The 13,839-nt window shown below is 33.5% G+C and overlaps 1 protein-coding gene across 5 annotated transcripts in view; it reads right to left on the bottom strand.

Moving 5' to 3' along the window:
* tbc1d22a (TBC1 domain family, member 22a) overlaps positions 1-13,839 on the bottom strand; it is a 218,954-nt gene that overhangs the window by 72,010 nt on the left and 133,105 nt on the right. For all 5 annotated transcript variants that reach the window (XM_015352687.2, XM_015352685.2, XM_006633433.3 and 2 more), the window contains one exon: positions 3,298-3,425. In XM_015352687.2, coding sequence (XP_015208173.1) covers positions 3,298-3,425 — 128 coding nt within the window. The remainder of the gene's footprint in view (positions 1-3,297; positions 3,426-13,839) is intronic.

Below are 13,839 nucleotides of genomic sequence, written 5' to 3' on the forward strand. Positions count from 1 at the left end.
GCCTTATTTGTAAAATATGATTTAGACATACATAAGAACTGTATTAATGAATACATTTAATAGCCTATTACAACAAACAGATGTAACTAAAGTGACCTCAAATAAAAAAAACATTTATGTGATCAATGTTTTGTTATAGCATAAATGATAGATGAGTATGAGGGAGTTCTTGAAAATGGTTTTACTGGGCATGCAGGTTCCTGATGGTGACTGGTACTTCTGACAGAAACAAAAAGGCATTCAAACAAATGATAAAACTAGTAAAATATGAATATATGAATAAATATTGTTCACAATCAAAATATTTGCATCTATAACTGTATCTCTAAGTGTTAGGGATTCTCATGATGCATCATCCTTCTCCACTTCCAGAAATCAAGTATAATAACCACAACATTTACAGTAGTATTAGGCATAACAGGGATTAAAACAAAGGCAAAACTTAATAACGATACTGCCTTTATAAGAGCAATTCTTAATTTTAAATTAAGCAAATTTGCTACTTCAGTGTCTTAAGGTATTTGAAAAATGTCCTATCATACCTCTGAACCATTCATAAAATCTTTGAAATGCTTTAATGGTACTTCTTTGCAGTCCTTTGATGCCCAGTATAAAGAATCTGAATTCAAGGCTTTTGCCTATATTCTGTCTTATAAAGGGCAACTAAACAGTCACTCTGACAATTCAACTGTTGTGGAAAAACATCATTGTTAATGGGTATTTTGTTTCTAGGTCTATTGCTAGAGGGCACACAACAGCTAATGCACCAGCCAATATAAGGCTCAAGTAGGGGCTTTCAGCATCTCGAAAATATAGATAAATAGGTCCATCAAAAAATTGTATTTTTGCCAGTAGATCTTTATTTTTGCCTTTATTTCTAGCAGACCGTGATCAATACAAGACCTGATTAATTCTGGGGAAAACTGCAAAGAGCGTTAAGAACAGTAGGAATATCTATGTATACGTTAGGGAAACATCCCCATGCATAACAGTCCTGGGTTAAGAAAATCAAGTTCATTCATTGATACCTGATCACACACTAAAATAAAAAGTTTAATAAGGTTTCAAATATTTCCATCTGTCTGTTGGAAAACTATTGTCTCTTGTTTTGTCACATAAAAAATGTAAAATTCACAATTCTGCTTAACATTGCCATTTATACAGTATGATGCTCTCATTTATAAAAATCTTTTCACAAGAGTTGCTGCTGTAGATATAAATGCATTATCATGACTTAACACTAGAGTTCACATTTTTATGGGCAAAGGAATCTTATTGAAATACAAAAGAAGAGAATATACATAAATTCAACAAATTTAAAAAACAGAACCCTTCTAAAAACATAATATTGCAAAGAACACCTTTGGATTTTACTGCAAACATCTCATGAGTAAGTTGATACCAATCTCAGCTGCACATATTTTTGAAATTCTGCCATATATTAGAAGTATATATATTTTAAGTTTGTCTTTGTCATTTCCCACAGTGTAACTTTTTACATAGAATAGTTATTCTTATTTCTCGTCAGACACCAACGATAATATTTCAGCAGTGTTAAGGTCAGAAGATTGGGAAAACCTTTATAGCTTATTTCTGATGCAAGTAAATGAGACTCGGTGTGCATGCATGCTCAGACTCTGAGGTCAATGAAGACTGGGATGCTCTTGTATGAGTGATACGTTTGTTAAATACCTCAAAAGTGTTAGTTAAGTTTTCTTGAACTAAACAGTTCATGGTTTCATCTGTAATGTTGCCCATTTATTTGCTTGAGATGTTATAGCATTATGTGTCACGGGTTCCTAGAACACAAAAAGCTCAGTGTGAAATATGCTTATGCAAGATATCTATTGAGATTCAAAAAACATTGATTTCAGATATTCTCGCATAACAGGAAAGAAAATACAGTTTGTAGTTGTCATTAAAATGACAAGCTAAAAACAAATTAGATCAATGTGCATTGTTTATCCTCATGGCACCTAATTAAATAAAACTGTGTCAGATATAAGAACATGACTGTGTCAACGTTGCTGTCAAACAGCAGATCGATAAAAACACAAAAGAGTGGAACGTTTTTGCCCAACTCCATTGATCTCTTTGCTTCTAAACAGGCCACTGCAAGCTTACATTCTCTTTTATGATACATTTGTGTTATTACAGAGCACAACAAATCCACAATAAAATCTAAATATTCCATGGTGTTTAAAATTACAAATTGTTATTTGCTCTTGTATTTGCTTGTAAGACATTCTATTATGCCCATTATATTCTGGTCATTACAGGATGAAAAACAAAAAACCCTACAGTACCTCCTCCTTAAACAAAGTACAGACCACTCTTTTCCCTGTAAGATGGGATATTAAGCAAAATGATTTTTTACTTATCCAAGTAATGATTTTCTTTAAGAAATGTAACAGCAAGTCTACACAATCACTGCCAAATATTTCATAATTCTGTTCTAAAGACATCATTAATAATATATATTTAGGTAGACTGTGATTCTGTGGCTGACAGTGCTCTGCTTTATTTTCAGGTTATTTTATGTCATGTGAGAGCTCTCTTTAAACTTACCTATCTGTTCCCTTCTGTGTTTCTTATTCAACTCAATTTAAACTCTGCTAATTATCAAACAAGGTAATACTTTTTTCACTTATCAACTCAACCACTGAGTGGTTTGCCTCATCAATCCCTCAAGCACAGTTTACAGATGACATTGATCTCTAAAACCAGAGCCCATTTACTGTAATTCCTTTAATGTCTTTGTATCAGAGCACACATGCAAATAAGCATTTCATTGCACTTGTGCATTTGACAAATAACCTGAACTGAACCAAACCATTTTTCTCATTTTGGCACTGCAATTCACCAGCTAATATGCATCTGCTGTATGTTTCACTTATTTTCACTAGACAACATGACTATTATTTCTATATAAAAGAATGGGGATTCATGTGTTATACGATAATACCATCTACAATACTTAAAATAATTACCAATATTAATAAAACATCTTTGATCCAAAGGGCAATGGAAATGTGCTGAACTGGGATTTAGGAAAGATAACAGAATTGTAAATTACCATTAAAAAGGTAGGTAAATGCAGAATATAGTTGATACATAAGCAAATACATTTATGTTATTAAAATATACATTTACGCATGCACATGAGGTATGACCTCTCCGTAATTACTTTTATGAATTTTATGTCTTTCCAGTAAGAAATCAGAAAATAAACCATAAGCAAATCCAAAAATTAAATGATACCTAGAAAAGTAAAGGATTTTAGTGGCAACTGTTTACCTGGTATGTGTCCCAAAGCCTTATGGTGCACCTCAGCGGAAGTTCCCTCATCAGAAGATTATTCATCCAGCGGAAAGCAAACTGCAAGTACTCTACCTCATATTGCTGCAAGTGCCTGTGCACATGTTCTGCAAAATAAAAAATAAACTAGATTAATATATTGCAAAACTTGTGTTTTTTGCACACTAAAACTGAGGTTATTGCATCCCTAATGATCACCTAAACAGTGTGATTATCAGACAGAAAAGCACAGCATAAAGATTAATTTCATTAACACTGAATAAGTACTGATGATCTGAAAATGGCAATTCTGTATAGTACAGTGCATCTCAATGCAGATCCTCATGATTTCAGTGTCTGCTAACTCTTGAATGTTTAACTGTTCTACTTTTCTAACCAATAATTTACTAATCAGTTATTTTTAGTAGAAGAAAATCCAATGTATAATCTTATTTGATTTACAGTATTTAAGCAAAAGTTTCATTAATATTAAAGTATTTTAAGTAAAAGAAAGACATCAACTGATGGCACAAGCAATTGATGATCATCTTGGTACTAAGAGAAAATGTGATTACTACAAAATGATATAAACATTTATTAATAACCCAATTCAAATTTATGATAAAAATAATTCAAATAAAAATGGCAAAGACGATATTAGCCACCTTGTATTAAAGTTAATTTCCCATAATCTGTTATCTTTTATCGAACAAAATCGTAAATTAATCTGCATCAATCATGAAATTAGCTGATTAGTTCAAGAGCTCTATAAATTTGTAATCCAAGCAAAACAGAAGAATAGCATATGAAATACAAAGCTTTTTATAGTTTAATTAATACACAGGAGGAAAAAATGTAAGTAGATTCATCAGGATTATCCTTTATTTGCATACTTTTTCAAAATTAAGGGTGGTAATTTACCAATAAATTGGGAATGATAAAGGATACTAAAATTCACAACATGAACTGAAGCTATAAACTGCAGCTCATAAATGTTATCTGAAGAAAAGGTTTACATGCATCACATGTTGCTTTCACTAGAAGAACTAAACCCCCATCCAGCTGTGATCCCAAGTGTCTTTTATACAATAGATAAACTGCGCTAGCAGAAATCTGTGCATGCTTCAATTAAAAAAGCAATTTATACATCTCAGACTCAGCAGGTATCACCAAGCAGAACTATAACCCTCACCCAGTTCTATAAAAGAAAAAAAGGCTTCTTAAAGGCTGTTTATTATTTTGTAAAATAATCCGGTAACCGTCTTTAGATTCAGGTCCTTTCAAAACAAAACAAATGTAATTTTTTAAAGAATTGGCAACACTCACAAGAAATAAAGTCAGATGGAAGACAAAAGTGTCCAAAATTATTTTAGAATATTCGCCATAATCATCATGGTAAGCAGATCCAAATAGCATCTTTGTATATAGTTTTGTACTATTGAATGTCAGGTTAAATAGCTTTACTGGAATATGCAGAAATATTGCCCCTGTTTAAAAAATGTCCACCTGTTTTGAGTTAAGGGTCAGATTTTGATTTTTGATTTTAGGTACAAATAGGCACAAATCAATACCTGAAGGAAAATACTGTTACTTTGTTAATCATATTTCTGCTATAGTGTCTGCTTCATTTAGCGTTTTCACAGTAAACATTGCATTTTAATTTTATGAATAAACTGTGCAATGTCCAGGCACAATGAGGGGCTTACATATTTGCTAAGCAAGTATGATTACTTACAGTGCATCAGAATTACTAAGAACATGAGCTGAATGGAAAAGTAAAAGAAAGTCTTCTGCCAGATTATTTCTACCTATTTAATAACATGGAACGAAAGGTTTCATGGAAAAGAGGATAAAAAATATGAAGGTAAGAGCAGAGTCAACTACAGTTACTGTACGGTATATAGTTTAAAAAATAGTTGCACTTTTATTTACTGCATTTAGAGTGATGCAAGCTTTTTTGAAAACCAAATAAAAGAAATTAACAAAATTAATCTATGAGCCATTTTAAAATAAATGGCTGCTTAAAATATATTTATATTATCTAATATGAACTGAACTGGAATTCATAATTTGGTCCTATCCAGTTAAATATTTTACAGATCTTTACTATATAGGTCCTTAACACGTTAGTGTAAAAATGTTAAAATATAGTTCAGTTATAGACAAGATGTGGATCCAAGATTTCTTTTAATCCTATTCAGTAGCCTACTGTGTTAATTCTCGACTTTTCCATGTCACGGATCAGAGCCTGCCTTCCAAATCTTTCTATCCATTTTTGAAAGTTTTTATATAGTCATATATCTTTCTATCAATAACATATTAATATTATACATGAAATCAAAGTTCAAACACTGTGGTTACATAAAACATGAATAACCTGAAACTCACCCTGTATAGTACAGACAACATCAAGAAAGTTAACGGTCTGTCTGTCTCTCATGCAGCGTTGAGAATGATCTTAGAAATACATCCCATGTTTTATATAATGCTTTACAATGAAATAACATTCACTGCTTTTTTTAATCATTTAACCTCTCTACAACAGGATCATCATGTACTGCTTCACACACTAGTTAGAATGGGGAGCACTATCGGTGTGTAAGTTTCAACAGAACAAGTAGAGTTTGATTTCATGCTTACAAGTAGTAAGAAATAAGAAAAAAATGTTTTGGCTTTGGATCCTTCTTAAGGTGTGTGAGGTAATGAGGGAGAGAGTAGGGACTTGAGGTTAATGGGTGGAAAATGGCAAAAGAAAGAGGACGTGAGAAAGGGATGGGTTAAAAAAAGGAGGCTGAAGAGATGAAAATCTGAGAGATAAATTACAGGGATGTGTGGAAGGCAGAAGACTCAAGAAAAAATAGTCTCTATTAAAGGAACAGGTGCAAACCTTATTTTCAATGATGAGTTTCAATGATCAACTAATTGCCAGTACAGAGGTATTGAAGCAGAAATTAAACTTACTATGAGTGGAGAGGGGATTTCATGAAATTCCCCTCATCTCAAATTCATTTGGTCAGCTTTTGTTTCTTCTTAAAAGGACTTTTAATGCAATCTCAAACAAAAAAGTAACTGCTACGGACCTATGATTTAGAAACACCGTTCCGCGGTACTGAAATTAGTTAAGCAGGAAATAAAAACAACACATTATTTTTCAATGTCTGTGCAAAACAATCAAGTTTGTAAATGCCATCACTTTTTTTTGCAACATTTACCACATGCACTGCAAAAAAAAAACAGCGCTAGATATTACAATTGCAATGTTTGCAACCTGCAAATTAAACAAGTCCTAATTTTACATTTTAAAAACTTAATTTGAACCTTTACTGCAACATGTTCTAAAAACACACAGAGTACATTTGAACAAGTAATAGGTTTATTCCATGCTGAAAAAAAGAAGAAAGAAAACACAACGTTTCGGCCGTGGAGCCTTCTTCAGGTGTGTGGTGTCTCACACCTGAAGAAGGCTCCAAGGCTGAAACGTTGTGTTTTCTTTCTTCTTTTTTTCAGCATGTAATAAACCTATTACTTGTTCGTTTGCAGCCTACGCATGCTGACGCAGCTACCCACCCGAACTACAGAGTACATTTTATGTTTGACTTTTACATTTTAAGTATCAACTTCTTTGCAGAAGAATGCAAGATTTACCTCCCTCCAAGAGACTGCAATCTGGCTTTGATTATGTGGTCACACAATAAGAAATAATTGAAAATACAACACAAACTAAGCAAAGGTAAATGCATACTCTCCACTTTTACTTACACCAACTCTTCAGCATTCCATGCATATTGACGTGGCTGAATCTATAGAGAAATGTTAGCACATTTAAGTACTTAATTTAAACAAATATACATGAATTCAAAAGAATAAATACAGACTACCTCTGTGTTCTTATACTATATCCATTTATATGCTTGAAAAATACAGCTTTTACAAAGTACTATTTTTTTCTATATTCAGTTACACCTGCTGCAATTTCAGCAGCACAGCAGTTTCCAGCTGGCAACAACAAGCAAAATGCATCCAAGGAAGGCTTCAGTTGAAGGGCATAGTGGTACAGAACAAAGCCATAGGGCATCTAGTGACAAGTGAGCTTAGTTTTACATAATGCTGAGCTGTACAGTTTTTAAACACAGTTCTGTTCTTTGCATCAATCTGATAATTATATTCAAAGTCCTAAACACTTTGTTCTACAATAAGAGGGTATTTTTACAATTCAAATTTTGTTTCAAGTGTGAACTTTGAAGTATATGATTTCAGGACACCCATAGCAATCCAATTCTATCAACATTTTCAAGAAGTCACCAGCTACAAGCCTATGACTGTCATATATTATTCTTCATTTTACATCAGTGAAAAACCTTATGTGAATGGCTGTTTGTTGCATCAACAGAGCACTCTCAAATTTTGTAATGTGATCAGAATACGATCTTGAAAAGGATTCACCTCATAGATAACACCGATATGTGAGATTCTCTCTGTTGTGTCAGTACACAAGCCATTGACAGAGCTTCAATACAATTTGACAAGTGTAGATAAATAATTTATAGGAACTGAATAGAATCCTCTACGAACATTTCGTTCTTATAGTTGTCTTAAACGTTATTTCTGCCATTCCTGAAGTACACTGTCATCGACACTGTTGTGTATTAAATATATGCTTGAGGCTGTAAATGTGATAGATGTGCAAGGTCATCCTTGAACTCTGGATCAGCCTGGAAAGTAAAGTGCAGAAAGAAATGAAACATACACACTTTTATTGCAGAAGAATAATGAAAGATGAACCTGGCATTAAGCTTGTCAGATAAATTACAAAGAAAATTGAAAATCTTATGGCTAACTCAACTTGTTCCTAATGTTTCCTATAATACAACCTGCAAGGACCACTGTTCTTTGTCTAATGTTGTAGCAAGCATTAAGTGACATGGAAGGACACATTTGGCCTTTTAGATTACATTATACATACACGTATGTATGTAAACAATACCATTTTAACACTATCCAAGATTTATATTATCCTTGGGAGTCTGTGCAATATGTGGAAAATGAGTTATGGAAAAATCTCAATGGTCACATAAAATGTGATTGGAATATTAGATAAAGGAACATCTTGCATATTCATTAAGGTATACTCTCCAAATTGTCAGCAACAACACAGAATAGGTGGGTGAGGATGGTTCCAAATTGTCAATTGAAGTCAAATACAACAGTCTATCCCAACAACGCCATTTGACATTACACTACATTCAGGTAGGTAGCGTCAGCATGCGTAGGCTGCAAAGGAACAATAGGTTTATTCCTTGCTAAAAAGAGAAGAAAGAAAACAAGTTTTGGCTGTGGAGCATTTTTGGTTTCAATGCTACAGTCATAAATATAGAGATCTCATTTGTTCCAGAATGATCTCAATGTTGAATGAATCTAAATCAGTTTCCACTCTATCAATCTTTTAGTGAAATGTTGAATCCCCATATTTCCTCTTGCTTCCCTGGGCTTACATATGTAAAATTCCAAAGAACGTCCCATGAACATTTATTTCTCAAATCCTTAAATTTGCCTTTCAAAGTCATCAGCTTGCTTTTTCCTACTACATCTCTCTATGTCTGGTCTGAAGCCTCTTTGTACTTCTGTTTACGGTGTGCACACAATATCACATGGGCTTAAGTGCACCTCTGTTAACTTTTCAATGCAGCGGAGGTGAGCAATCCGTGTTTGAAGCCAACAGATTATGGAGTCAGAGTGTTCAACCAGCTGTCAATCTTCCCAGACTAATTCTCCCCAGTTATCTCTCTCCAGAAAGTTAATTATCCTGCAAACTGCATACTGCAATTGCCAAGTGTTTTACATGTTACCAACCCAGAGAAAAATTAGTACAAAAATAAGTATTTTCATTATTTACACAAGATTTTAAATACAAAACTAGAAACCATGAGAAGAGGATATTTCTTTCAATTTATAAATTTACACTCATTCATGAACCTAACCATCTAATAGGGTTTTTACTATGACATGTCAGATGTTAGCCTAAGAGTAATCATATGTATAGTAAAAAAAACATATATGAAAAATAATAAAAAAAACCTGTGCTACGCAGATCAGTTTTTACATGTAAACCAACAGAAAAAAAAATGTTTTTATTGTTGCATATAATACCCTGCAACTGGAATTGAATGTCCTCTTTAGCCCCTTATTTTGACCATATACAAGTTCCAGGAGCAAAATGTATTCATACATTTAGAATTGTAAAAATAACAAAAAAAAATATATTAAACAATTACAAACTAACATCCTTCAATCCTCTACTTCCACTGTGGTACACCAAAGAGCTACAACCAAAACTTCACAATTCAATTACTGGTAATTCCAGGGATCCTGTCTGTACCATAGAAAGGTGAATTACAACTATGCTAACCTTTTTATAGAAAATATTTCAATCTAAAATGTAAGTAAATTAGAAAAATATTAACCTATAAATACAACACGTGAATTTGAAAGCTTCAACGTTAACGGCAATAGCTATCAGCATAGATAGGTGGGTTACATCTGAACAAGATGGGCATCAGTCTGCTAGTGGCAATAATCCTACATGAAATTTGCAAGGAAGATACAGAGGGAGCTCAGTAAAGAGTCTAAAAGAAGAAAACAAAAAAATTCAAAGGACCAATTAATGAAATGCTTATAAGTAGGAACAAATCTAACGTGCCTCAAACTGTGCGAAGAGTTCTGTTATAAGCATTTACACAGAAGGAGTTGAAGTGTTCTAGGTATAAGAAGCAATTCAAATAAGCATATGTCCATAGTCCAATGCTTTTTTTCCAATTGTATTTATGAAGAGACGAGATAGTATTCATAGACTATTAGCAAAAAATCAACAGTAGCAATGCATTACTCGTCAATAAAAGGAAGATCAACTAATTATTTAAATATTTCAAGCAGGTAGCTGCGTCAGCATGCATAGAGTTTAAGAGATTAAACGTTGTGACACCCGAAGAAGGCTCCACAGCCGAAATGTTGTGTTTCATTGCTTATCTTTTCAGCATGGAATAAACCTTTACTTGTTCCTTCAACTAATTACTGACCAATAAGTCTTATTTCTATAATATGTAAGGTTATTGAAACAGAAGTAAGAGTTAAATTAGTTCCTAAATTGCAGCATGTTCAGAACTCAGCTGCTTGAATCATAACCAAAACTAAAATAAGTGTGGATATTTAACCTATTTAACCTTACGCTGGTTCCCTATGGAATTCAAATTACTACTACTCACCTTTAAGGGATTGTCTCTTGAATCCCTATACATCCACAGTTCAGTTGTGCTCTTAAGACTGGCCTTCTTTAGCTACAAGTACAAGGCTCCAAACACTTTTCCATTTGCTAGCTACAAGACTAACATTTTTTTTTCAAAACTCACTTTTTAATCTCTAACTTAATTTTATTTGTATGTACTGTACCTGTCTCATTTGTTTCATTGTAAAGCGTCTTGTGATGATTATATAACAAATGTTGTTATCACATAATGGATTTTCATTATCTAGGTTGTTATATAATTGTAAACTAGGTAAAATAGGAAGATTAATATACACTTCAGAAGTTACACTTATTTTTAGACCATTGATTGATCCTTGTATTTTGTATCCTTGTATCTATCAGCAACACACTAGTCCTTTGAATTGATTGGTTTGAATTATATTATATATATATATTATATTAATAATATACAGTATTTATCAGCATCAATATAAGTTAAATTCCTACATTAGTTCAGATCTGTGCAGCCTTTTGCACAGGACTTAGTGAAACTGTTCATGTTAGTGTGATGGTGCCACCTAATAGACTAACAACACTTCTTATAGTAGTGACCTAGCTTTCCTTAAGACTTCTGCTCTCCGTGTACCATCAAAACCCAAACTTCCTTAGTGTCTGACATCTGAGGAAATCAGGCTAATAGGTGGTAATGCTGCTGGACATCATGTTTTACACTCTTCATTTCTATAGCAGTTCAGGTGGGTAACTGCGTCAGCCTGCGTAGGCTGCAAAAGAACAAGTAATAGGTTTATTCCATGCTGAAAAGAGAAGAAAGAGAACACAATGTTTCGGCCGTTGAGCCTTCTTCAGGTGTGTGATGTCTCACACCTGAAGAAGGCTCCACGGCCGAAACGTTGCGTTTTCTTTCTTCTCTTTAAAGCATGGAATAAACCTATGACTTGTTCGTTTGCATTTCTATATCAGGTTAATTTTAGCTTGGGATGATAAAAGATTAAATGTTGTAGCAATTGGAATTGGAATGCATTGGCTTAATATGCATCCTGCATTCATTTTTCATCTATTAGATCGTGTTACAATGGCTGATAGGGGTAGTGATCACTCTCATCCTATTAGCACATCACCACACCAAGAGAGGATAAGAATATTTTACTTAAGAATATTTAAGTCTTTAGTTCCTTGAGCAAGTGCCCCAGGAAATGCTGTCTGACTTGGCAATGGGCCAGTTAGTGACAGAACAGTCTGAAGACATCTGGCAGATTCTGGTTTTGTGGTGCTGTACCACATTGACTTGCATGGCCACCTTGGGCAGGAAATGGAAATAGCTTAGGTCACAGAACATGGGGAGATGTAATTATCTCTTGTAAATCAAGGTTTAATTTGAGCTGTGCTGATATCCAGCTTGTGATGAAGCAGTGGCTCAAACTGTCTCTGTGTCCCTAGTAGAGGTGGGTTTTCTCCACAAATATATAAGAGTGAAACGGTGTTAAAAAAGCACACCTTTTTACAAGGCTTAACTCTCAAGATACAAAAACATATAAAAGAAATGTTCAAAAATTAAATGATAAATACAAACACTTACCTTTATGAAATGAGTAAAAAATAGACTTCAGGGTTTGTCTTATAGAGAAACGTTATACATGTTCTCTATTAGGGGAAATGTGAGATACAGTTTCTATCACTCCCCAACTATTATTCCTCCTAATGAACCACATTAAGATTTTAAATCGCTTTATCCCACACATGGGAGATACCATCATCACGCAGTGGAGCTATGGATCCATAGAAATGACTACTATACTTGCATATTTTTTCCTCAATAATAAAACATGCAATTACACATTGCAAAACAAATATTATGGTCCACAAATAACACGGTCCTATTTCACAATATGGTTCAAGCAGTAGCCCCACTAAATTGATGCATCCATAAGCGAACAAAAACTAAAAAAAATAAAGATGGCTTCCGATTAAGGGATGTCTTACCACACTGCAAGGTAAGAGAATAACAAATTTACAAAAATAACCAATATCAAATATATCTCACATGCTGTAATTAGCTGTGAAGTCACAGGGCGAGCACCTGCTCATCTCACAGTTCTACGCTCATCAAACACAGAAATGTGTTAATAAGATTAATATGGTGGAAGAGTGATGCTATAAGATGCAATTAATGCTCATTTCCAATTATAACTTATTTTTTTCAGGGTAATTTCAACAACTACTGTAGACAACAGCTTCAAATCAAACATCCTTGCACCCTTAGTACAACATGACAATCTCAGTTCAAATTGTAAAGTGGTATTAAATCCTTAGAAAGACAAGCAACTAAATTCAAATGTGTCTGTTTTAATTATGTGCACATACAGTACCTTGGGTTATTTACTTGTAGATAATATGTACAGCATCCAACCTCATACTGCTTACTGATTTTGGAAAACATTTATTTCAAAAAGCACTGTTTTTGTTTTTCATTCACTATAATTTTAATCTTCAAAAGAGCTCTGTCCTATAAATTCATTATATATTGTTCATAGAAGTAAACAGATGTTATTTTTAATCAAAAATTAAGGAAAAGATCTTCTTGCAACTGATGAACTTACACTTCCAAATCAAATGCAAGCTCAGGAAGAAAACCTGATAAGCAAAAATGTCAACAGATGAATGTTGTCACCACATCTGCTGAATAACAGTACTGCCATTTCTCACCGAGTTTACACAAATTCAATAATGCATAGCCTACACTAGCTAAATGCAATTTAACCATGGAGGCATTAAATCATTTATACTTCACAGGTGTTTTGCTGTTGAATATATACTATACAGGATAAAGTGCTTGGAAGGTTTTAGTTTCCTCTGCATTAGTAGAACTGTTTCCATCAATTCATCAGAAAGAAGACATAAATAATGAATGAACATGTTTTCTTTTTCAGTAATGTGTACTGTGTATTAACATTGGCCTCTGTAGCTTTAAATTGTAGGATGTGACAGTTCACTAGTACATCCACGTTTTGCAATATCAGCAGCTGCAGAAGGCAGATGATGTGGATTACATTTCTTTTTAGTAAGCAAGCAACATTTTTTAACCCAATTTCTGAAACTTAGATACTTTTTGCCATGTATAAAGGTAGAAACATAAGAAACATTACAAATGAGAGGAGGCCATTTGACCTATCTAGCCCCAATAGTAGTTAATTGATCGAAGTAATGAGGAATGAGATAAATACAAAACTTAAATACAAAAAATCAGTATTTTGTGGATGCCCCTTTTGGTTTGTTAAGCCTGA

The sequence above is a fragment of the Lepisosteus oculatus genome, chromosome 7, assembly GCF_040954835.1.
Source record: "Lepisosteus oculatus isolate fLepOcu1 chromosome 7, fLepOcu1.hap2, whole genome shotgun sequence".
NCBI lineage: Eukaryota > Metazoa > Chordata > Actinopteri > Semionotiformes > Lepisosteidae > Lepisosteus > Lepisosteus oculatus.